At 48.3% G+C, this 24,513-nt stretch overlaps 10 protein-coding genes and 1 non-coding gene across 11 annotated transcripts; 5 read left to right on the top strand and 6 right to left on the bottom strand.

Annotated features, from left to right (window-relative positions):
* Positions 1–3,743: 3,743 nt before the first annotated feature.
* On the top strand, positions 3,744–4,782 carry BKA55DRAFT_589173 (tyrosine phosphatase family-domain-containing protein; the record flags this gene model as incomplete). Its single annotated transcript, XM_046194898.1, has 3 exons — positions 3,744–3,999; positions 4,054–4,216; positions 4,269–4,782. 3 exons carry the CDS (start codon positions 3,744–3,746, stop codon positions 4,780–4,782), a joined length of 933 nt encoding a protein of 310 aa, XP_046057576.1.
* A 1,079-nt stretch (positions 4,783–5,861) lies between these two features.
* Positions 5,862–6,839, bottom strand: BKA55DRAFT_552762 (uncharacterized protein). Its single transcript, XM_046191465.1, has 2 exons — positions 6,576–6,839; positions 5,862–6,485 (listed from the first exon to the last, which is right to left on the bottom strand). The coding sequence occupies exons 1-2, from the start codon at positions 6,643–6,645 to the stop codon at positions 6,130–6,132; spliced, it is 426 nt and encodes a 141-aa protein (XP_046057575.1). The 5' UTR covers positions 6,646–6,839; the 3' UTR covers positions 5,862–6,129.
* A 464-nt stretch (positions 6,840–7,303) lies between these two features.
* On the bottom strand, positions 7,304–8,018 carry BKA55DRAFT_589172 (uncharacterized protein; the record flags this gene model as incomplete). Its single annotated transcript, XM_046194897.1, has 2 exons — positions 7,304–7,801; positions 7,896–8,018. 2 exons carry the CDS (start codon positions 8,016–8,018, stop codon positions 7,304–7,306), a joined length of 621 nt encoding a protein of 206 aa, XP_046057574.1.
* Positions 8,019–9,867: 1,849 nt separating this feature from the next.
* Positions 9,868–10,734, bottom strand: BKA55DRAFT_533388 (uncharacterized protein; the record flags this gene model as incomplete). The annotated part of the gene is made up of 1 exon (XM_046189452.1): positions 9,868–10,734. One exon carries the CDS (start codon positions 10,732–10,734, stop codon positions 9,868–9,870), a length of 867 nt encoding a protein of 288 aa, XP_046057573.1.
* Positions 10,735–11,678: 944 nt separating this feature from the next.
* BKA55DRAFT_589170 (inorganic phosphate transporter Pho88) lies at positions 11,679–12,394 on the top strand (the record flags this gene model as incomplete). Its single annotated transcript, XM_046194896.1, has 3 exons — positions 11,679–11,698; positions 11,777–11,937; positions 12,000–12,394. The coding sequence occupies 3 exons, from the start codon at positions 11,679–11,681 to the stop codon at positions 12,392–12,394; spliced, it is 576 nt and encodes a 191-aa protein (XP_046057572.1).
* Positions 12,395–12,905: 511 nt separating this feature from the next.
* On the top strand, positions 12,906–14,163 carry BKA55DRAFT_499031 (XPA protein C-terminus-domain-containing protein; the record flags this gene model as incomplete). The annotated part of the gene is made up of 3 exons (XM_046186612.1): positions 12,906–12,989; positions 13,049–13,697; positions 13,748–14,163. 3 exons carry the CDS (start codon positions 12,906–12,908, stop codon positions 14,161–14,163), a joined length of 1,149 nt encoding a protein of 382 aa, XP_046057571.1.
* An 893-nt stretch (positions 14,164–15,056) lies between these two features.
* BKA55DRAFT_533386 (WD40-repeat-containing domain protein) lies at positions 15,057–17,625 on the top strand (the record flags this gene model as incomplete). Its single annotated transcript, XM_046189451.1, has 3 exons — positions 15,057–15,432; positions 15,482–17,317; positions 17,366–17,625. 3 exons carry the CDS (start codon positions 15,057–15,059, stop codon positions 17,623–17,625), a joined length of 2,472 nt encoding a protein of 823 aa, XP_046057570.1.
* A 387-nt stretch (positions 17,626–18,012) lies between these two features.
* Positions 18,013–18,084, bottom strand: BKA55DRAFT_t21. The gene has a single exon. It is a non-coding gene; the product is annotated as a tRNA-Asp (tRNA).
* An 810-nt stretch (positions 18,085–18,894) lies between these two features.
* On the top strand, positions 18,895–19,881 carry BKA55DRAFT_589167 (Alpha/Beta hydrolase protein; the record flags this gene model as incomplete). Its single annotated transcript, XM_046194895.1, has 3 exons — positions 18,895–19,010; positions 19,060–19,646; positions 19,694–19,881. The coding sequence occupies 3 exons, from the start codon at positions 18,895–18,897 to the stop codon at positions 19,879–19,881; spliced, it is 891 nt and encodes a 296-aa protein (XP_046057569.1).
* Positions 19,882–19,945: 64 nt separating this feature from the next.
* BKA55DRAFT_552750 (uncharacterized protein) lies at positions 19,946–21,070 on the bottom strand. Its single transcript, XM_046191464.1, has 2 exons — positions 20,478–21,070; positions 19,946–20,428 (listed from the first exon to the last, which is right to left on the bottom strand). Exons 1-2 carry the CDS (start codon positions 20,889–20,891, stop codon positions 20,075–20,077), a joined length of 768 nt encoding a protein of 255 aa, XP_046057568.1. The 5' UTR covers positions 20,892–21,070; the 3' UTR covers positions 19,946–20,074.
* A 582-nt stretch (positions 21,071–21,652) lies between these two features.
* BKA55DRAFT_701318 (major facilitator superfamily domain-containing protein) lies at positions 21,653–24,123 on the bottom strand (the record flags this gene model as incomplete). The annotated part of the gene is made up of 7 exons (XM_046200594.1): positions 21,653–22,861; positions 22,914–23,099; positions 23,152–23,322; positions 23,364–23,557; positions 23,603–23,650; positions 23,707–23,799; positions 23,890–24,123. The coding sequence occupies 7 exons, from the start codon at positions 24,121–24,123 to the stop codon at positions 22,150–22,152; spliced, it is 1,638 nt and encodes a 545-aa protein (XP_046057567.1). The 3' UTR covers positions 21,653–22,149.
* Positions 24,124–24,513: the final 390 nt, after the last annotated feature.

Raw genomic sequence — 24,513 nt, 5'->3', positions numbered from 1 at the left:
TCATCCCGCGCAGTGTAAGACATTAGATTTGGCTCTAACTTCCCCGGACAGGGGAGAGCCTTGTATCTTGAGGCCTGCTCTGATCTAGGATGATGCCGTATCCGTGTCAGTTTGTTGATACGGGCACACGAGCACTTTCCAGTCTTTGAACCTTGGATGCGATGCGAAACATTTCAAGCCGTTCACGGACCATGAGTTAAAGTTACGCCCAGGTAAACCGAGAAAATGATTGGTGGTTGGGAATATCTGCAAACGACATGTCGCGTGTAAGCGGGCGATGCACATTCTACGGCAGCATACCATTGACAAGTCTCCAGATATAGCAACAAAATGAATAATGCAATAACTATGGGCTTGTTAGGTGAGGCTGATGTTGAGGCTGGAGTGAGACGAGACAAGTCTCGTAAGCAGCGATGACGTCGATCAGATTTTCAAAGGCTGCATTACAGCACAGGAAAATCCCGTGACGATCGGGAATAGCGGGCGATGGAGATATGAATTGGTAATATCCACGGAGGATGGAAACACAAGATCGGATTAGAATCTTGCGATATGCCGTTACTAACACAGAAAAACAAGAACTATTCGACGCCGGCATCATAAGAGCGACGCCGGGAGATATCCGATACAGCCGTAATTACGGCCGGGTCGGTGGTTCGGTGGAGTCCGGCCGTCATGCTTCCGCCACTTACAACCAGACCATTTCAGCTCAGCTCAGTTCAGCTAGAAAATATTTCACAATTTTGTGTGAAGCACCAAAGTTTATGAGGCCCAACCGAAGCTTCAAGTCAATAGAGTCTATAGCAAAAGACGTCAGGTCAATATTAATATCTTCGTATTATAAAATCATGCACATTACCATTACCATGCAGGGCAAAAAGAAGATTGCGATGATGCAGAATGGATCATCATTTTCAGGGACTTGTTGTACATGCACAAGGCCCCTCCCCTCCCCCCGACTGTGCCGAATCCGCCAAGCTACAATGATGATCACTGTGGCGGCAATGGCCCAGGGCTGGCTCGGTACAAGCGCTGAGCAAGGTTGACAAAATAAACCACTCAGTACCTCATTGGAGGACCAAGTTCTGCCAAAAACAGCTCTGATTTGATCTGTGCATCGTTGGTTGCACTCTGTGGGGAAGACCAAAAACTACAGCTTGACGTTTGTCTCTTTGAGACGTCTGGATGTTGGTTTCAAGACGTTTCATAAGGTGAAGATCTGAATATCAGCTGCAGTATGAATATACGTATCTGTGCTACGTGGAGGTTGACCTCGAGCATGACAGATCGACGCCGTGTCTCACCCGCGCCTTGTGCCTCGCCTCCAAAAACTGACATCACTTGGAGACCTTAAACGCCATAACCATGTACAACACAGTTTCTTTTCATAGTGCGCCAAAGTTTCAAAACACAACGTCTCTTTTGTTACAGGTGAATCACAAGCCAAAAAATGCTGCGTTGTCGTCAGTTAGGTTACCCCTCAATAGCTGATGCGTTGCTCAAGCGATCAACACACCAACCTAGTTTTTAGCTGGCATCAAACGAGCACCAGCGCGTTCAGATCCAAGGTGAGCGGCGGTCTGTGTTTAAAAAGGGTCCAGGATACGACAAGCTTATTGGTTTCCGTATGAGCTTTGTTAGAAGACATCCACTCGTTAACAACAGCACCACACCATTGATCTACAGCGAAAATGTGCCTTGCGCGGTAGCCCACGAATATCTTTACATTTTGAGGCAGGAAACTCTAAGTTGATCTTCGTTGTTCCGGACTTCAACTGCGTGGATGATCCCGGGGGAAAACAAACAAAAGAAAGAGGCGATATGTTTGCGTGTTGTTGTATAACGCATAAAATAATGAAGCTGGTTAACGTTACTTGATGCTGTCATCACATTTTGAGCTGTTGCTGTCACGTCTGGAGAGGCGCCTCGACCAGGGGATACCTTGCACAAAGGACGTGCGTCTCCGTCATCGTCTTCCCCAAAAGAGGGTGAGATTGGATGAGAAGTGGGTGTGGCTTGGAGACACCATGTGGCTCGAGGGCTTCGAGCTGCGCGACCAGAGGTTCTAGGCCTCTTGTGTACATACAGCCTATTTTCACGATGCTTTTGCTTTTCATTTGAGCATGCGACATAATAAACCTATTGCATCGTGATGCGGACGTGGGATGTGTAAACCTTAGATGAAAGCTATGTGCCGATGGCCGAGAGACCAGCCCGCCTCGGCAAATTTCCCAAACCTCTCTGGACGGTAGCTAGCGAAAGGTTGACTCGTGCTGCTAAGGGCATAAACTTTTGTATTAAACAACCAAGAGAAACATAGAGAGAGAGAGCCACAAAAAAAGCTTCCATGTGGGATGACATGACAAAGTTGGATAGAGTTTCTGGTAACGCGGGGAGACTGACAACCTTGAAACGCAAACGTGTTGCGATGAGAGATGCATGCTGTGGTCTATGGAGATTGATATGCGATATTCACATTGAGACTCGTGCAGCTACGTCTGCGATGTAGCCAAGGCCCGGGTTTGGTCTAGTCTTTTTGAGTGGGAAAAATGTTTCTGGTCAAAGGATGATCTTTGAGTTGTCACGACTAGTCGATTGTTAATCAATGGATCTTTGAACAACTGTACAGTCAGCAGTTACTTTCGTCAAGTGTATCTCCGAGCGGACTTTTCACTCTCGCTTCCATCACAGTGAGTGTCAGTGGAGTTTAGTTTGTGATGGAGGCTCCAGAGCCATGAACTCGCTGCTTCGTGTCGGTCGCGGGCCACCATAAATTTCCCCCGACACACCTGGTCTTAGCTCAGCCGATAGAGTTTCTCTTTAGGGCATAGTTCGCACCAAGAGAACCAATCACAAATATCGTCATCGTCCCAGAGTCTTTCTTTTCTCACCCCCATCGACTTTGGTTGTTATTCTGTCGCCCCCATCTTTACCAGGTCACTCATACTTAATTATCATCACCACCACTAGATTTTTCCCACTGACAACCCTTGCTTACTGTCGTGTGTTGGTCGACTACGGTCACTCCTCGCCCTTTTTCGCTTCTTCAGTGAGAAAGTCCTCTCCGCTCCGCCCGGCAGCACCAGATTACAGTAATCCCAGTCCCAGTCAGTCCCAGTCCCTGGCACCGTCGGGATTTTACTGCATATCCATCCGTTGGTGGACCCTTGTTCGAGACAAGACAAGCAACTACGACAGCCTTGCCTTGTCTTTCAAAGCAAGCAAGACAGCCAGCATCTTTTTTTGGTCTCTCTCGCCCCATTCTTCCTTTCATCACCACCTTTCTCCTTCTCCTTGACCGAGCTCCTGTCAAAGACAGGCTAAATTATCTGGGACCTGCTTCAAAGCAAGGATCCCCCCCCACGCTTGAATACTTGATCTCGTGCCTCCCACCCCATCCCATATCCAGACTCGAATGAAGTTGCTTGTTCAGCTCATTGTCGCCAAAATGAATTCCACAATCTTGTAGCCGATACTTGCAACGCGCGAGCACTTGCATTCAGGTTGCATATTCGACCTACCGTTGCAACTTCAAACTCTCGATTTAAAAGTCTAATCCGCCTTTTTAACATTAACTCAACTACCTCACCTTCTCCCACGATAACCTCACTCTTCAACCTACCTACCTACTTCCTCCTTCCGACCTACCAACCATCTACATCACGGGACTATCATCGCGACATTACCAAGTCATCAGAATTAGTCCTAAAGGATCAGAACAAGACTGTATGGCCCTAGACAATATGACTTCGAAACGCAGTTCACGACTCTTCGTGGACGAACCCACACATACCAGAGAAGGCCAACAGACACCCAACGGCACACAATTCCGTTCAAGACAGGGCTCTCGAAGCTCTACAAGAGAAGAAACGATGCAAGAAGTAGAGGAAGCCCTCTTCAATGGCCGCGATGCCACAAATGTCAGCCGCTCTGGGAGCCTTTCCGCCGTCAATATGGAAACGTCTCTGTCGGCATCTTCAAGAACAAGTAATTCGAGTGGCAAGTCGCACCTGATAATCTGGTCTAAACGAAATATCACTAACTCAACTTTAGCCTCCTCGACATCAGCATATCAATCACAATCAACCGACTACACAGCGCCTCTCAATGGCCGACCTCACAATTTTGGCGTTGTCATTCCAGGCGTCTACCGAAGTAGCTTTCCTCGGTCTCACGATTTTGAGTACCTCAAGGGTCTGGGCCTCAAGACCATTGTGTTAGTGCCTTCATTATGATGCGTTTTTGGCAACGCCGCTAACCTGTTATAGCACGCTTGTCAGGAAAGATGAACTTGATCACGATCTCGAGACATTCGTCCAACGTGAAGGCATTCGACAAGTCGTCTTCAATATGAAGGGCACCAAGAAGGAGGCAATTCCTCTGGGCACCATGAAAGCTATCCTCAGCATCGTTCTCGACAAGTCAAATTACCCTCTGCTGGTTCACTGCAATCACGGAAAGCACCGAACTGGATGCGTTGTCGGAGTTGTCCGCAAGATCGCCGGCTGGGACACCGAGAGCGTCGTGGCAGAGTACAAGAGCTACGCCGAGCCAAAGGCTCGTGAATGTGATGTCAACTATCTTGATGACTTCCAGGTCTCAAGTTTAGGAATTTCGAATCCCATTCCTAACGCGACAAAAGACGTCTACAAAAAGTGCAGTCGGTTTCAACCTCGCACATTTTTTCGAGCCGTCTTCTTCACCACTTTCGTCTTGCTGTTGTTCTTCATGTCAGGATCAAGACTCAGCACAGCGACAAGACCCGACCATCTACTTCTCTGACGACGGACAGTCAACCACGGCCGATCGTGACATGCCAACAAAACTTTGATCATCTCATCCCCCGAAAAGTTCAATCGAACACGAAAATATTACTTTTCACAAACTACACATGTACAACCGATACTTTTCCTTAAACTTATAAGAACCTCGATTCGGCAGACACCGACAACGTGTCTAAGCCGCCAAGAGAAGGATTTCATATTTACCACTCGAAAACCAGATGTCTCGAGGTTTTTCTATTCATGACTTACTATGCATTTGACGGCAAGGGCCGTATGGGTTTTGGGAGACGAATCAAGGGCTGAGAATGTCTTCCTGACTGGCGTTTTATTCTAAAGAGATGGAGAGGCACTGAATGCTAGACTTTGGGCTGAAGATTTCCTTTTCGACAGAGGCACGAGTCTGCCTGTTGATGTGATGGGAGAAACAAAAGGCGCATTGGAATATAGTGTTTGAACTGTATTAAAAGATACCTACTGATGATACCTGGATAGCAGGGCGTTGGGTAAAACAGTAGAAGAAAAAAGTGCTATCATTTATGAGTCGCAATACGTGTGATGTTGACCATGCTTATGAGGCTAAAGTTATAGGCTTGAATTATTCTTTTGGGGTAAAAACGAGGCCTTCAACTTACGTTTAATGATTAATGAAGCCTAAATTGTCATTCTTAAGTCCTAGATGCGATAGCAAATCATCGCAAAACCATTCAATATATCGTTCTGACTCATCTGATCCTCTGAGCAGCATGACTTACACACTTGGGTAGGATTGAGGCTGGTGATGCTATATTTGGATCACACTGCAACATGTGTCAGCCACAACAGCAACATGGGAATAGAGTCAATTACCACTCCAGCTTATAAAAGGAACATTCTTCATGTTCTAGATTATGGGCTCATCATGTATGTCAGGGTCGCTTCGGTTTATGTAAATCTGCCTCGCCGTCTCGTATTGCCACCAATTGTTGGTGGTAAGCTCGTTTCTGATGCCTATCGAGATTCGTATTGCTTTATGATCTGACCTTGTCTTGAAGCATTGTAACTTCATGACCGGCAGTTTCTACTATGAGAAGAAGTTACACAGAAGTTTGCTTTGTCTCAGTGATATGGAAAATGACTTGTGAGTCACCGAATAGGGTTGCAGGATTATGAGGTTTGTTGGCGCTAGTTTGTTCTCCTGATCATGTGAAATTGATAGACAAAATGTTCATTTTCGAGACGCATATGCATCTTCGCTCATAACCAACACGCCCAACTGCCGGACCAACGGCTCCTAAGTCTCAATCCACGCTCACATACAACAAACATATCGTACAACACCTATCATACAGCCAACACCACTCAAGTCCTAGTTCCCCCATCGGTTTCTGTCCACTCTAGCTTTCTCATCCTTCTCAAAATCACCATTAGCATAGACCCAACCTCCAGCAACGCAGTTCGCGGCCCCCAATCCAATAGCAGTACCACGCACGACCCCTCGGACCGAGAACCGCCCACGGAAAGGCTGACGTCGTCGCAGAGCCAACAGCACGTAGAGTCCCGACCAGGCAGCGGTTAGACCAGCACTACCGGTTGGATAGCCGGATAGGTTGAGGTAGGATGAGAACAGCAGTGGAGGTGTGAAGATGAAGAGGGGCAGGGATGGGGGCCGCGCGTGTAGAGCGGTGATGAGGGTTGCTAGAAGAGATGGAGGGAGAGATGCAGCTGTTTTGCTGTCAGTTTATACTTGTTTTCTTGAGTCACAAGGCCCAAGTTTCATTGATACTGAGAAGCGTGGATGAGTGAGTGACTTACTGCCCCAATCGTTGAGATAGTCAAAAACAGACTTTGATTTAACCGCCACCACTGGATCTTCATTCGCCATTTTTTGCGATTGTATGTAAGTGAGAAATGTAACTGTTGCAATTGGCGCTTAGCGATGAGCTTAGAGTCGTGATGTAAAAGATTTGGAGCTCTTTGCTACCCCGGTCAATTTGTGACGTCGTGCATGATGACTAAGGCACCTTTTAACTCCCATCCAACTCCAGCTGCTACCTAGAATCCGAGGTCACATGTCTCCAACAACAGCAACGACACGAGGAAAGTCAGCATGCAATGCAGTGGACAAGTCATCTTGCCCCGTACCAACAAGACAAGACGCATAAACGTTAATTCCGGTTCGTGATTCTATTATTATTCTTATTCCCTAGCTCTGGGGCCGAAACATTTCGGTTTGCTCTAGCTCTTGCGCTCCGCCACAGTATCAGCACCCGAAACAGGTAGGTCATATCGTACATCAGAGATCAAAACATTCGATATTCATAGCTTGTGTACGCCTTGCCATCAAAAGGGATGACGGTCCATCCAAGCGTTATTCTAAGTAAGTGTAATAAACATGACATTGGTTGCTAAAAAATGCCTCTAACAAAAGAAAGAAAGTAACAGGATTAAAACGGGGGGTATAATAAGAAGTGAAAAAGTTTAATCATACACTTTCCGTCATGATGTCGTTAAGATATTCCCGAGTCAGCCTTGCCCCAGGATCAGCGTCCGCTGTGATAGTATCGCGGATCATGGGTGTAAGCGCTCTGGTCATACTCGCCGCCCCAGGCTTCATTCGAGTAGCCCTGCGAGTATCCTGATGCATCCCACTGTTGGTAGTTTGTGTCATAGGCTTGCATATTGTACTGGTCTCCTGAGGGTCCAGCCGTGGCATAGCCTCCAGCGCTCTGATCAGCGCTCGAGAGCAAGTTGAGATCGAAGCCATCTTCAGGGCTGAGCTGTGAGAAGTCGAATTGGCTCAGAACACCCCCTGTTTCCTCTCCTGACGTGACTATTCGAGACGAGTGCCCGTGATGCTTGCTAGAGCGCTTGGAAGAGCTGCCCCCTCGTCGAGAGCTAGAGCTCGATGGACTGTCGCCGTCGTTGGACTTGCGAGGACTCTTCTTCTTGGAAGACTTGGAGCCGGAGCGTGTATACTCGCAGCGAAGACCATTGCTCCGACATCGTTCGCAGCCATTCTTGTCTCCACTGCACTTGAGCTATACATGATATCGTCAGCAAATAAGCTCTAAGCGAAAAAGGAGAGCAAAGATCTTGGCATTAGAAGCCTAGCCAATGTTTCCGCAGACGTACCTTCTTCTCATGACAGCGATCGCATGCCTGGTGGGAACTAGAGCGGGCCGTGACAGGGTCGAAGCCATTGCGAACGCTCTGGACCTCATCCGTCTCAGGATCGTACTTCCAAGTACCAAACATGGCTATTGCTATTTCTGATAACCGACAAGTATAAGTGAGTGAGTCCTAAGTGGCCCATAGAATGATTGGCGAGAAGGATAAGAGAGGTGGTAATAGGCAACTGAATTTGCAACTGATTGATATCCGCTCAAGCGTAGATATGCTTCGATGGAACTTGTGTGTCTTGTTCTTTATTTTCTGCCTGAAGGGAAAGCATCTCGTGGCGTTTTTAAATCCCGAGGCATCTGGTATAAGAACGTCCGTGGACAAGGTAGAGGTCTTATAGGCAACAACGCACGGCAAGTCTGAACGATCCAATCCAACAGTGTTGTAGTGAGCGAGCCCATTATCGCGGACCCCATCTTCCCTGTGGGCATGAGGTATCGTGCCGAGCCGCACTGCCAGGCTCCCGTCCATGGGATGTGATACCTTTTGGGTCGGGTTGGTTTAGGTAAAGGGCAGTTGGTCGAGTGCACCCCTGTCTCCGATCTTTGTGATGCTCCGGGTCTCCGTCTAAGTGTGTCCCTTGCACGACACACACCGCACTAGTCATGCCGGCTCCTGGAGGAGCAGTTTTGCATAGGTGACGTATTTTTCAAGTGCGAGGATTACGTTGTTCCTTTATTTTAGAATTTGGGCTGCCTGATTTTACTGAGTTGTTCAGTTCCATTCCGTTCTTTTGGTGGTTATCTCTGGTGTAAGGTTATGTAATGTAAGTGACCCAAGCTAGTTGAGTTCAGGTGGAAACTCGTGAGATCCCTGTGATATGAGTGGTCCAACTCCACCTGTGCCTGGAGGAGGAGGCTAAGAAGGCTGGAGTAATTCCTACGAGCATATCCGTCGAATAAGAGAAACATCTGTGCGACGATGTTCAATTTCTGTGTGGCTGTGTCTGCGTCTGCCCTGGAAACAAGAGTTCTAGAGTCCAGTCTGTATATATTGATAGTATGAATAGTGTAGCACTGCATGCAGGGCCCCCAATTCCCTCATTGGGCGCTTATCGACCCTTTTCCCACAATCCAATGCCAGTGAGAATCCCATTTCACTGTCTGCCGGGTGCCTTGCATCCTTTGATCTACAACATATGATGTAAAACAGTTGCTTCAACAGAGGAATTGTCTGTTGGTTGTTGGTTACTAGTCCCGGCCGTGGGGAAAGGCAACGCCGCAATTTTAGGCAAAAGCCTCCACAGTCGGCAACCGACAAGCGAACCCTTGAACGTCATAACATTAACCCCAATCGAGACTTCAATATGGTATTGTCATGCCATAAAGACACCGAGACTTGACTCATTGACCCTCTAGCCAGACTTTTTCTCGGGTGGATCACGAGGTTATCTAGACAAAACGACGAAATTACAACAAAATACGATTTAGAGTGGTTGCATGAGGTCTTCAGGGAGGGCACGGTGAGTCGATATCAACGGTGATGGGGGTGGCAGAGCTACGTACTGTACAGCAGTTGTGAGTGATAATATGAAAGATTGATATGATAATTCAGTATCAGCCTTGTACGGCACGGCATGTTACATGAGTGGTGGGTTTTACGCGTGATGGCTCGAATTTAGGCAGACTGTGGAGGCTGAGGCTGTCATTCTTGGAATCCCCTCATCACTGCAGTATCATGGGACTTGACGATGCAGGCCTCAGAGTATATTTCCTCGTATATTTGTGTTTTTCTATCAAAATCACTCTTACGCTCGCCAATATCGTCGTATCTATCCGTGCCTTACTGCTCACCCTTCAACCATCAATCTCCACAAAATCTCTCCTTTATCACCGTCAATCTTCACATCTGGCGCCCGCGCCAATTGTGAGGTTGCCCACTTCACCCGATCTACATCCTTCTTGACATCGTGATATACCGGTAGTCAAGCCCAGCGCACTTGCTTCACCTCCTTGATCTCGAGATACTCAGCGTATTCTAGAAGATCACCCACTGGAACATTGCTGTCGAGCTTCTGCACCGTCCCGTTGTTCCAGTGCACTAGAACCTTGGCATAGCGCTTGTCGGGTGCCAAGAAGGCCACGATTCGGTCACATGATGCTCGGGGGTTAACTGAAATGGTAAACGAAAAACTATTTTCGCATCGCATTCCATTCCTTGTGTTGTCATATACCTCAAAGATCGGCCTGCCATTGCGGTTATATCTGTGGGGCGGATGCGAACGACTTTGACTGGCAGCATGCACATCGGAGATATGTCCATAGTTATCGTGGCTATGGGAGATACCTGTCGGATGGGGGCAACATTTGCAAGTACATTTCGTGGGGTCCGTTGTTCGATACTGTCCTTGCATGTCGAGGGGCATAATGTAGGTACCATAGATTGAACCTCGCTTGATTTTTGGTGCCCGGCCACTGTTGAGCATTGTGTTGATCTCCTCCTGCGGCGAACGATCGCGCCCTCGGTCAGAACGAGAATGGCGTCTGTCATTGCTCGCGCGGCGTTCTCTGTTCAAATGAGAGTAATCTTCCGATATTGGGCGAGAAGCTGAGCCCCTTCTCGAACGCGGGTTCTGATCCCTTCTGGGATGATGATGTTGTTCCCACCTCATATGGTAAGGCATTTCGAACTCGCCAGACCTGCGTGAGTACGAGTCAGAAGTTCGACTGCTAGAGTACCTGCTGTTGCGACGTCGGTCATAGTCACTGTAGGCACCGTGGTTTGAACAGACGGAATTTCGCTTCCTAGCCGCCGCAGCGTCAAGATCGTAACGTTGTGATGAGTACGACATGTTGGACTTTGATTTGGCATACAGACCTGGTTTGAGTCACTGTTTGGTTTGAGGTGAATTGGTTTTGTGATTCGTGTGAAGAAGACTGAGTTTGTGAGTATAGAAAATGTTCGTATGGATATTTAAAGAAATATGTAGTGAATTAACGAGTCCATCATGGCCACCTTGGAAGGTCGGCCTGGATGCTCAATCTTGGAAGTGAACATAGCTTCGACTGAACGATTATCGAGAACATCGACTCTGCTTTGTTCAATCCATATTGAGAACATTGAGTATTCTTTGTTCATCAATTCCCGTCTTTCAACATACTGTTCACTCGAACAATGTTCAAAGATATGTTCATGGGTGTTCTGCAGAACTCGTCGAGTTGTTCCGCTTTCATCAAAGAACACAGTCAAAGAGTCCAGTTACACAGCTTCCGGGCTTCCGCAAGATCATCTGTGTTGAGGCTGTTCAGGCCTGGGCAACTAGGCCTTTTGAGAGAAAATAGAAACGGGTCTTTCACGTTCACGCGGGTCCCAAGATGGCAGGTCGATTTTGTTTGATTAAACCAAATCCTAAATGGAAGCAATGGGAAGTCGGAAGAATGAATGGCGCGATGAGGCTCGGGGATGCAACGGAGGCCGACATTATGGAAATTAGGGGCACAAGCAGATAAAGTCCCCTAAAATTCGAGATAAGCCAATGATCTTGTCTCATGTTGTTGGCGGGCAGCTTCCCCACAGTGGCCAAAGGGGGCTAAGGGTGCGGCAAAAGCCACAGGTGGAGGCCACGCTCCAAAAGGCCAGCAAAGACATGTCCATTCCATTTCATCCCGCACTCTAATCTTTGCAACCATCTTCATACTCTATTCCCATCTACCCCCAAATCCTTCGGCATTGCCATTTCTCTTTCCTTACTTCTTCTCTTCAATCCTTACCGGTGTCTTCAGCTCATTAATCAAGATGGCTCTCTCTCCTCAGATGTAAGTCCTTCTCCACGCGACAGCTCGTCGCGCAGATATCTGGTGGCGCAAAGAAAAGAATGCTGACATTTGCGATAGCACCAACCTGATCATCATCTTGGGTATGATGCAGGTGTCGAAGCGCGTTCCCTTCGATGATCCCTTCGTGCTCAACGTTGTCCGCGCCGTCTATCTCGCCAGCAACGTCATCATTGCTGCTCTCTACTTCTACACCCAGCTGAAGATCAACAAGAAGAAGGGTACGATCACTTCTCTCATGAGGCAATTTCAACCATCGCAATGCTAACATGAGCTTTCACAGACCTCACAACCCTCAAGTATGTCGAACCCGCTCCCATGGGCTCCACTGAGGAGGGCAAGCTCGTCACCACCACCATCCACGCCTACGACAACCAGCAGATCCGTACCGCTTTCCGTGGCCAGGCCATGGGTATCGCCATGATGGCCTTCATGCATATCTACATGAAGTACACCAACCCTCTCCTCATCCAGAGCATCATCCCCGTCAAGAGCGCCTTCGAGAACAACATGGTCAAGATCCACGTCTTTGGCCAGCCTGCCGCCGGTGACCTCAAGCGTCCCTTCAAGCAGCCCCAGGGCTTCATGAGCGCCATGCAGGGTGGCCCTGCCCAGAGCGACAAGAAGGCCGTTGAGGCTGCTGAGCGTGCTGGCCGTGGTGGTGCCAAGGAGGAGTAAGCTAGAATTTCTGAAACGAATTTCGGCTTTAGAGGATAGCATGGATTGTAAGCTAGGGTTGTGATAGACCTTGGTTGTACTATAATACAGGTGTCATGGCTCGCAAAAGTATTTGCTTGTGGCGAATGTCAATTCAAGGAATTGGGACATATGAGCAATTTCTTGAAATGATATCTAATGTAGAAAAACATGAATATTGTTACGAGAACTTGAGGATCATGTCCTGCAAAGCAAAATGCAATTTGATGGCTGTCGAAAGTTTGCGTAAGCTGTAGTCACGTTTTCTCGTGTTAATTGGTGACATAATTCAGATTTCTAGATCGCGACAATCCGCCCCTCCGCCACCTATCGCCGTCATCTAGAAAACCGGTGTCAAACTTCTCTCTTGACGTCTGCATTCGCTCTTTTCTCTCTAAAATTTGTCTTCCTTCATTTATATTGCAAATAACGACGAACCCAGCTGTCTTCTCTTGACAGTGTTCTTTCGGCACTTCATCTCCGATCGCTTGTCATGGAACGGCCATCTACACCACCTCGGGCAACAAAGCCTGCACCCACAATCACTCCGCCTACCCCAGAAGTTACGAAGCGCATCGTATGTAAAACGTTGAAGCCAATATACCTTTTTTTCCGGAGATTCTGACTGGGATTCAGGAAGAGAACCGACTCCGCGCAAAGGCGATCCGAGACCAGCGTGAAGCCGAACAGCGAGCCACCGGCACTGCACCCGAAATACCTAAGAGCTCTGGAGGCTTTGTGCCAACAGAAGACGTCTATATATCTAAAGCGGCCAACGGAAAGCGACCGTACAGCTCCATCTCGACAGCAGATGCTTCTAAGGGAACAAATCGAGATGGGCGTAATAAAGGCGATGAGGAAGCGTTACGGCCGGCGCGCAAGTTCACAAAGTTCGTCGATTATAACATGAGCGCCATGACAGATACGAAAGGTGGTTTCTTATCGACGGAAGATGACCCGCACAACTATGCTCTAGGAGGGAAGAAGCCAGGACAGCCTGAGGATGACCAGCGACCGAAGCACATGAGCGTTCAAGAGTGGGAGAGACTACAACTAATACGGAATCTGAAGAGGCAAAAGGCTGGTCCTTTTGAGCCTGGGTTGAGCGTGCTTGCGGACGAGGAGACACGGAAGAAGTGCCAGGATTGCAAGAGCTTGGAGATCGATTTTGTCTGGGAGGAAGTCTTCCATATCTGCGTCTGCAACAAGTGCAAGGAGAAATATCCGGAGAAGTACTCGTTGTTGACAAAGACTGAGTGCAAGGAGGATTATCTGCTTACAGACCGTGAGTTGTTCCACTCAAGTTTTCGGACTGCCATCGCTAACATGAAATAGCCGAGCTACGAGACCCTGAGTTATTACCTCATCTCTCAAAACCAAACCCTCACAAATCTCACTGGCACGACATGATGCTCTTCCTTCGATGTCAAGTAGAAGAATACGCGATCAAGACAAAGTGGGGATCATCAGAAGCCTTAGACGCTGAGTATGAGCGACGTGAGACACAAAAGAAAGCTCGCAAAGAAGCCAAGTTCAAAGAGAAGCTACTCGATCTGAAGAAAAAGACACGAACAGACGCTTTTCGCAGACAGGCTGGCAATTTGAGCAAGTCTGGTGCGAGCAAGTTTGGTGATGCAATAGGAGGTGGGAGGCATGTTCATGAATGGGGAAGAACGGTTGAGAATGAGGATGGAATGACCGTTAAGACGTGTGTTGATTGTGGTATGGAGGTTGAGGAGCTAGAGTTTTGATGCCATTATATTATCGTTTGAGGCTTGGGTTTGGAGTTTGGAGTTCTGACGATGCAAGCACCTTGGTAGGCCTAACAAGGCTGGAGGATGATCAGGCATAGAATCAAGTTTAACTTTCCTGTGATTGGTATATCAAACAAGAGCCTGATTTAGGAGTATACTGGTGTTGGGTGACCAATCCGATTTTCATAGCAAGGTTATCGCCGTCTTAGATTCAATTAAGGACTCGTTATGATTAACTTTCACAACCAACGCTAAAACAAGACACAAACAAAGGCGTTGTTTGCCATCAAATTTTGCTTTTGATAGGAGCTGAAATTCCCTGTTGATTATCGGACCCTGTATCGGTGATCCGCACCCTTAGCCAGGGGTTCCAAGTTGATGCCTGACAGCCTCACATCCATTTCCAAGTCAAGCTTGTTCAACGCTGATTGGCCAAAATCTCAGCGGCAAAGCGTCGATACAGAGGATAGCACCACCAACTAGCAGCGTGGAGGTACAGGGCAGCACAGGACAGCACAACAGCCCGACAGACGCACCTCAAAGTACCCGACCAAGACTGGCAAGCTTGGTTTCTTAGTAGCACACGACCCGACGCTCAATTTTTGACTTTCTATCGACGGAAAGCAAATCACGATATCACGATTCGACGTCAATTCAGACAGTTCAGAACCGAATCTTCACCGAGACGTCAACACGTGCCAAGGCTCGTTGTATCTTTTGCGCAGGAGCTTCCAAGTTCCAACATCTGGCCTCGTCACATCACATCACACTCCATCCACCGCACCGAGCTTGTCCGACTTCGAAACCGGCACTCGCTCGCCTCCATCGCCATCTCTCCCAAACCGACTCGAATCTCCATGCACCCGCCCAATTGAGAGAGGCGCGCCGCGATGGGCCCTAATGCTGGCAACGGCGTGGGCGGCCTGGAGATGGGACCTATGATGCAGGGCAATGGCTCCAACATTCCCCAGGCCACCGAGTACACCCTCCAGGGCGTCATGCGATTCTTGCAGACAGAATGGCACAGACATGAGCGCGATAGGAACTCGTGGGAGATTGAGAAGCAGGAGATGAAGGGCCGCATCGCCAACCTTGAGGGTCAGGCGCGGAGGGCTGATGCCACTCAGCGCGTGCTTAGGAAGTATGTGACTATGCTGGAGCGAAAGGTTAAGGAGCAGAAGGCTCAGCTTCAGGGGCAGGGAGCCGTTGATGCAGAGACGGCCGCCAAGAATGATCGGGCTGCTAAGATACAAGAGAAGCTTAGATGTGAGCATTACCCCTTTGAGTCGACTTTTTTATACTAATATTGTTACAGCTACCTTGGAGGACATGCCCGTACCCGGTGTCGATGGCGTAAACTATGAGAAGCTCGACCGAGGTGACGAGGAAGCTCAACGACAAGATCTCAAGACCTTCCTTGATCAATGCCAATCCGAATTTATGTACCTTATGATTACCCCCGCGAACCCGCAACCACCTCGAGAATCTCCCCCGCTACCGATCATGGAGGATCTGCGAGAAGTCGAGGCGTTTGGCATGCCAGCTCCCCAGCAGCAGTTCCAGCTACCTACACGAAATGCTCAGAACCACGCTCAAGAAATGAACTCGAGGATACCTCAGCAGAATCATGCACCTCATGGTCAAAACCAGCAGCAGCACTTTGGTCAAAAGCAAGAACACCAGCCTCAGCCGATGGTGCGGTCCGAGCACCCACCCGTTATGTATCAAAACTCTAATGACTGGCCCACACCCGTGTCAGTAACGTCCCGGCCGGTTGAAGATCACATGTCTCAAGCGAACCATGCGGCAGAAGTTTTGGGTGGGATGGATGATTCTGCTGAACTTGGAGAGAAGCACTCTGCACAACCTGAAAATGACGGATGGGAGTTCCCTGAGGGCACATTCCCTGAACCTGGAAACTCTCAGCCTAATTCTCAACCTAATCGCCCCGATACCGATGCTTTTCCTACCGCTGATAACCTTCCCAAGTCACCAAGCCGACGAGACAGCTCACACCGAAGAAAAGGCTCTATGTCTAGGAGACGAAGTGCCGATCATGAGCTAGCTTTGGCTGCCCAGAAAGCTGAGAGTGGTAATTTCAAGCTCAGATTTGGGCTCCGAGGTCATCTCGACACTGTTCGCACAATCATATTCTCTGGAGGCGGTAGCCCAGGGGAGCCAGAAATCTGTACTGGTGGAGACGATGGTATGATCAAGCGCTTCCACATTCCTCGATTAGATGGTCACCCTGGTGGTCTTGCACACACAGCGTCAGACCTGGATGTTACAGCCAACTTTACACACCGTGGTCACTCAGGAGCAATTCTGTGTTTGACATCGTGGTCACCCTCGCCGAATTTTTCAACTGGAGGTCGCGCACAAGGCGATGGCTGGATATTCTCCGGTGGCCAAGATGCGACCATCCGAGTTTGGGAGCGTGGCAGAGTCGATCCTAAGGCGACTCTTGAAGGACATACTGATGCTGTGTGGGCCATTTGTGTTCTGCCAGCAACTCTTGGTCAAATATTCGGAAGCTCAAGTCCTTACGGTAGCACGGATCGTATCCTGGTTGTTTCGGGTGCTGCAGACGGCAGTGTTCGTTTGTGGTCAGTGAGCGCACCTCCTCAGCTGAGCTCACCACAACCCGGAACAAACCGAGCCATGACCGGTCGTGGAGGTAGAGTCCGTGGTAACTCAATGAGTTCTGGCAGTGGATTCTCCAATACTCCTCAACCTACCATCGCCTCCAACTCACCCTTCAACCATACACTTGTACACAACATCTCGAGGTCTGACGGTTCCACCGCTAGCCCGACATGCATTACACCTCTGGGTACTACTGGAGAGTCGTTCGTTGTCTCGTACTCAGATGCCGCCATTATCGTTTATGATACCCGAACTGGTGAACAAATCGGCAACATGGACAGCCTTGAAACATATGATCAGACTAACAAGACCAGTGTTAACGCTGTTGTGGCGACGACAATTGGTCTTGATCAGGCTAATCAAAACCACAGCGGTAGCATAGGCGAGGAAGAAGCTAGTCCAGGTGCTACTGGAGGTGGACGATCAATGGCTGGTTCAGGTGTTGAGGGGACTATCATATCTGGCCACGAAGACCGCTTCATCCGGTTCTTCGATGCCAACAGCGGTAAGTTGCGTGTCCAACAGGGAGTAACAAAGACTTATTATCATCCAGGCCAATGTACATATAACATGATCGCTCACCCCGACGCCATCTCCAGCCTTTCGCTCAGCCCCGACGGTCGTGAACTCGTCAGCGCCGGTCACGACGCCTCCCTCCGTTTCTGGAGTCTCGAGAAGCGTACCTGCACGCAAGAAGTGACAAGTCACCGCGTGATGCGCGGTGAAGGCATCTGCGCCTGCGTATGGAGTCAAGATGGTAAATGGGTTGTCAGCGCTGGCGGCGACGGCGTGGTCAAGGTGTTTGCACGATAATGTAGATAGATGCTTTACATGTATGTATGTCACGATATGGAGGAACTTTTTAAAGGTACAGGTGGTGCATTGTTGCTTGGCGGGCCATGGTATTGTAGCAGTTGGATTGGGGAGCTCAGCAACGAGACGGGAAACCCAGTGTCATAGTATCTGTATGTGTGTGTGTGTGTGTGTGTTGGTTTTGGAGGAGGGTGATTTCGCTTATTTATACTACTCGTCGATACCCGGCATTTAGTGATTGCTTATTTCTGCTTCTAGCATTATCTCGGAGTGTATTCATAGTAAGATATTCTTGACCTTGATGGCAAAAGGATAAGGTAGTTGGTGATCTAAAGGATGATGAGAAAGAAACAAAAAAGAAAGCCTGCGTATCGCAGGTGGCTGGATCTCTCCCGCCGGGAATTGAACCCGGGTCTCAAGCGTGACAAGCTTGCATACTGACCACTATACTACGGAAGACACTTTTCCCGAACAGGCTTAGCCTGCTGTAGTGAGAGGGGGTTATACTTAGATGAATTCTGATAGAGTATATCAAGCTATTACATACAGTGATGGATTTCGCCATCAGACAACTCTTAATTGCATGCCGGCTCGTCAAAACAGTATTGCCAGCATTTTGGTCATTCTTGGAGAGCCCTCTGAGGTAGGTCAATACTATAATGCGATGCTTACTCATTCTAGATGCCTTTGGTCTCATGAGAGTTCGAGCTGACTGTGACCTTAGATCTTATGTTCTAGGGTATGCGGTCTCCGTCGAGGATATGCCACGAGCTTCAACCATTAACTTGTAAATTTTTGAAGAGGTGTAACTTAGCCTTTGGTCTCATTTGACTTTTAGTATGAACTAATCCCATTCAAAGTCATTCAAGTGCAGGGCTTGCATCATCTAGCGAGGAGCAAAGAATTTCTAGTCGTTTGATTCCTCCGAAAGGGCAATTCGTCAGCCGCCGTTCGTGCTCAACATCAAAAACACATACTTATCATATATTTGCTATTGGACATTGACAGTATTGTCCACGCTGAATTTGTGTGAGTTACATTGAGATCAGCCCAATAGCAAGTAAAGTTAACTCTATTCTTCCCCTCTGCCACTGAGACTTGGTGAAACTTCCCAATCAGGAAAGTATTCAAACGCTGACCAGGTTCCCCGGATCACGGATCACCTGACGTCAAAGCCGATGGACCTCGGCATCTAGATCGAACTTATACAGCAGCTTCAAATTGCTGACAATTAGAAATTAGAACTTCAGACTTCTAAAGATTTACAAAATGTCGACATATGAAACAGCCCAAGATCAGTTCATCACTGTAGATGGCATCAAGTTCGCCTACAGACGCTTCGGCGCAAAACAAGGCGTACCCCTCACATTGTGTATGCACTTCAGGTGAGTATCTCTTCAATTCTAAGTTCCAGACATGAACTGACGATATCAGAGGAACGATGGACCATTGGGACCCAGCTCTTATAAATCCCATCGCGGCCAAACGCCCCATCATCACCATTGACAACGCAGGCGTAGGACGATCTGAAGGAGAGGTCCCCAAGCAATACAAGCAATGGGCACAGTACTACATCAACGTCCTCCGTGCACTCGGCGTCGAGAAGACCGATGTGATGGGCTTCTCCATGGGCGGCTGTGTCGCTCAGCTCGTCGCCCTCAATGGACAAGGTCTTGTCCGTCGTCTTATCCTCTGTGGTACTATGCCCAGCACAGGCGAAGGTGTAGTACCAGCGCCCTCTCTGAAGGCCTTCAATGCTCTCAGTGCTGCCAAGACAGAGAAAGAGCACAAGGAAGCTTTCCTGATGAGCATGTTCAACACTTCTGATAAGAGCAGAGCTGCGGGCGAGGCTGCATGGAAGAGAATCATTAGTGCACGAAAGGATAGAACTGATCATGTTGATCCTGCGAATGCTCGTCGACAGGGGATTGCTTTTGCAAAGTTTATGGACCCGAAGCAGGCCAAGGATGCGTCTTATGATCGGCTCGAGGAGCTTCGTATACCTGTTCTGATTGCGAATGGTAAGTCGAATAGGTACTTGAGTTACAAAGCACTAACACAAGAATAGGAAGCGAAGATCTTCTGTTGCCCACAGAGAACAGTATAGTGATATGGAAGAAACTGAAGAATGCCCAAGCGCAACTACACTTGTACCCTGATTCCGGACATGGGTTCCTGTATCAATATGCGGATGACTTTTCCAAGCTGATCAATATCTTCTTGAGTGATGATCCCAAGCTATCGAGCCGTCTTTAGACATAAACAGACATGTATGTACGATTACCCACGACGGGCTTGAATAGAAGTTTGAACGATAATATGTTTTTGTATGTAAAGATTGTGTATATGCATCAACGCCTATCTAAGTTCACCCATGACCAAACCCGAAATAATGAACCTAACGCCTTTTACTCTATCCCAAGCCAGCTATACTACAAACACCCCAAGTTTATTTCTTGCACTTGCACTTAGGGTCAAACACTACAGGGCAATCACAGCAGACATCATCCTTGGACCAAGTGATGTGGGCACCCCAGTTGTAGACCTGGTTGAGGGTGTTGTACTCAGAGTAAGCCTTCTTGACCTTTCCAGTCTCAGGGTTCAAGAACACCATGTCGATACCGTTGCCGCGACCACGACGAGTTCCCTTGGGAACCTCGAAGTCACCCTTCCAGTAGAAGGTGAAGGAGTTGCAGCCGTAGGCGATGGGCCCTTTGATGAAGGCGCTGGGGTCGTTGGTCTTTTCAGTGTTGCCTTCGATGAGCTCCTTGCGATTCTTGTATATGGGAGGAAAGTCGTCGTTCTAAGGATGTTAGTCTAATGAATATTATGAAGAGGTGAGGATTGTTTACCTGGGCGTACTTGTTGATCTGCGAGGATGATGAAGTCCACCAGATAGACTGAGAATAAAACTTGACATCCTCCTGAAAAATAGTCCTGGCCAAAGCTCCACCATCGGTGATACCAGAGAAAGTCGAGACGTATTTGTTGACTATAGACTCAAGCTTGCTCCTCGAAATGCACTTTGTACTCTGAGTAGTCGCCTTCTTGCCTCCGCTATTGGTAGCACCAGAGTTGGACGCCTGCTTCTGCCCAACAGGCTGATATTTGTTCGTCTCGGGATGATCATAATTTCCTCCATAAGCGTTATATCCACCCTTGGGAATTCCAGCAACAGGAAGGATACCATCAGCCCTGCGGTGAATGTTTGTAGCTGTAGACGAAACGGCGCAAGCCAGGATAGAGAGAGCGATATAAGCCTTCATTGTGAATGATAAACTCCGATGTTGTTTTAAAGAGAGTGGAATTGATCTAAAAGATCAGGAGTTTCAAGTTTGTGGAGTGGTGGTTAAAGAGAGACTGAGACATGTCATCCGCAGACGGGAGGAACTCGTCATCTTATACCTTGTGACCGTCAATTCGATCACTGCCGGAAAAGCCAAATCACTCTGGAGGATTGACATGTAAGTTTGAGCTATTGTTGCTCTAGATTTACGTGCCTTTGTTGGTGGCCGTGGCAAAATTCCAGTTGTTCCTGGACTAGACTCGATGCAGCGGATGTGGAATTGGACTTAAGGGGTCGGTTGAAGATACAAAAGATCACATAGAGAAGAGGAAGCAATATATACAAAACATCACGAATGAGTTTGTGTATCTGCATTGAGACACTGAATTGTGTTGTGTTGTAGAATGTCTCACCTCACTTACAAGTGTTGCAACTGAGACTATTCCCGCATCTTCAGCATCTGAGACATTGACTTGGCACAACCAAAGGCGTTCCTGTGGCGCACCCTAACTATCAGTCATAGAAATACTCTTACACGAAAGAGACCGGTGATCCGTGTAAGCGAATGCCTACAATAGTTGGCCCAGCGACTTCGGAATGTTGTCTCCTATCGCCAACCCCGACCCCAGCACGTATCCGGCGTGTAGATGTCGTCTGTGGCCCTTCCATTTCTTCTAGCCTCAGTGCTCGTTTCTTTTTGTACTCTTGCCTGAATCGTCTATTGTGTTTCGAAATCTTGATCGTCATTGGGCTTGCTTCGACGTTCCGACAACCTGGGCGACTGTGGAAGCGTGCACAACAGTGATGTCTTTTGCCGCCAAAGGATTTCAAACAATGCCTTCATGTGGGTAGCTTGGCGGTGACTTACTTTATGTGGCGGAAGAGGCTATCCTGGTGATGTCTCAAAAGAGGCTTCGGTCAAATAGCCACGGCGTTGGCCAACCGCCTCTCATCAACTTTCCTTAATTGCTTCATGGATGCACTCTTAAACAGGAAGGTCATGCGTGGCCATGAAATGGTATTATAATGCCCTGAAGACCGACGCACGCTGCTTCCACTTCCCTAAACATCTTGGGGTTTCAGTCAAGAGCATAAGTTTGGTACACTTTTAGAATATAATCTTGGTTGTCTCCTCATAGAATTCTACAGCACTGAAGTCTTGAAAATCCTTCAAGGTGAAACTTGGTATGTAGAAGTCTGAAGAATTTACGAGGAGTCAGTAGCAAGTATCCCCTCGTCTAGTGAGCGAATCTAAAGTCCCAACGCTGCTGACCCTCGTCCGTAGTATTAAGCATATAATCCTGCTGTTGCTCCTTTGTCAAGGCATTCCATCTCCTATCACGGACCTTATTCCTCCAGATGTAGAAAGCCTTGACTACATAGAATAAAACGATATTGACAGATGTGATACCAAGAATGACCCTGTTACCTCGCCTGTACAGAGGCTGATCATCCTCACGGAAGATATTAGACGCAGCAATATTACCCGTCTGCACGAACATATTGTACAGAGCAGCGCTGATAGCTCTTGTGCGTACACTATTGCTGTTCTTGGCGTTCCAGCCTACAAGAATAGCATGGCAGTAGGGGTAGCTCAAAAGACCTGTGATGAGAGCATATCGAACCCAAGGTGAAATGTCTCCAGGGAGAACGACGAGGGCGAGGACCCATGGGAAGATCCAGATGTTTGAGAGAGATGATAGCATGCCTCGTTCTTTGACGCGCTCGGAAAGCCAGGTGATGATGAGCAAATTGACTGCGTAGAGGAACTGTGAGGGAATGGCGAGAAGATTGGCTTCGAAGACGGAGAAGCCGATTTGACGCAGGATGAAGGAGAGATAGGTGTTGAAGGGAGCGGGCGGGATGTACACCATGAGACCGATGATGTACAGTGGCCACTGCTCCCAGTCCTTGATGGCTTTCCAAAGTTTGGGGAGGTTGACAGCCTCTCTGTGAATAGTGTTAGTCCATGAGTATAATCGATCTTTTGGGGGCAGCATACCTGTTGTTCATGTCGCCCTTGCTAGGATCATCGCGAAGAAGTCGGTTCACCATGATGAACTCTTCACGTTCATTGAACCATCCATTCTTACCGCGGAACCAGCTCTTTGTCTGGCAGGGACCAGGTGGCATGAGAACCCAAGAGAAGAGGCCGACGATGAAAGTGCCGATCGCCTCAAGCAGGAAACTGGGAGTAATGTAAGCTTGAGGTCCCGAAGTTGGCAAGTCTTGGTACTTACAGCCATCGCCAACCGCCCCAGCCGAGGACGCCTCGCATCTGCAGAATACCAGCGGCAAGAAGAGAGCCCAAGATGTTACTGGTGCTCAGGGCAGTCCAGAAGAAAGCCAGTCTGATGGGTAGCTCATTCGACTTGTAGTAGTAAGTGAGCCAAAGAACAATATCACTATTTCTGTCGGTAAATGTTCTCATGTCAGGGTGCGGATGACTTACGGAATGAATCCACCCATCAAAAGACCCAGAAGAGCCTTGATAGCAAAGTAAGCACCCCTACTCTTCAGCGCAGCTTGACAGCCCGCAACAAGCGACCAACTGCAAATGAGAAAAGGGATCCATCTATCGGCGCCCAGTTTCTTGCTGATCAAGCCACTGGGGAGCTCAGCTGAGAGGAACGAAACAAGGAAGATCTAAATGGTCAGTCGAAGCACCGAGCCGAGCAGGGGGTGACGTACAGTTTGGCCGTAGTTGAAATCGTTAGTGTTCATGCCTATTTCAGGCAACTAGAAGAAACTATTAGTCAAGATTTCACCCCAGATGCATCGGAGAATTAACTTGCCATGTTATCGGAAATAGCACGGTTGATATTTCGTCGGTGGAAGTCTAGGGAGAGAAACATGACCCAAGCCCAGAGACAGATGCGAAAGTCGATCTACAGAACACAAGGTCTATGTTAGCAAACCGACCCCCCAAAGACTACAATACGGCAGTAGTGTAAGTCTTTCGCAGGAGAGTAAAGTACCTTTCTAACAAGCTTCTTCTCCTCCTGAGCAGTCCAAGTAAAACTTGGATCAAACCGATGTCGGTTCTCATATTGCGCATTCTCATACACTTTTCTCCAACGATCAGCAATCTCTGGATCTGAGAAAGGATGCTCAATTGACGAATTAGCAGTCTCATCACCGCTGTCAAAACGACCTGGGTCCTCAGAGTCAGCCTTGCCGATGACCCCTTTGGAGTCTCCAACGACAGCCATTTTGTGCCTTAGTGGGAAGCACTAGTAGAAACTGAGAGAAAGTAAGTCCTCGGAGAAGGAGAATAATAGGGAGGGCCGCGGAGATGTCGAACATGGTGTGATGTTGTGTGGTGCAGCGCTGGACTTATAAAGGCTGGCATTTCCCCTACCAAGACTAATTCTTTTAGACATTGATCTAACACTTAACAGTATTGCCCCCATGCTGCTTGGGATGCCTCTATGAGAAGACACGGGGGTTATCAATGTCGCGATGAACTACGAAAATCACCTCAGGGCTCGGCGAACGTGTGTTTTCTGGGCGTAACCAGCCGATTCAGGGTTAATCGACGCCTCCAGGGCCTCCAAGGTAACACGACGCTGGGATGATGAGCCAACGTAGCCAAGGGATCA

This window comes from Fusarium redolens, assembly GCF_020744475.1.
Source record: "Fusarium redolens strain MPI-CAGE-AT-0023 chromosome Unknown BKA55scaffold_1, whole genome shotgun sequence".
Taxonomy (NCBI): domain Eukaryota; kingdom Fungi; phylum Ascomycota; class Sordariomycetes; order Hypocreales; family Nectriaceae; genus Fusarium; species Fusarium redolens.
This window is presented reverse-complemented; position numbering and strand designations above follow the sequence as displayed.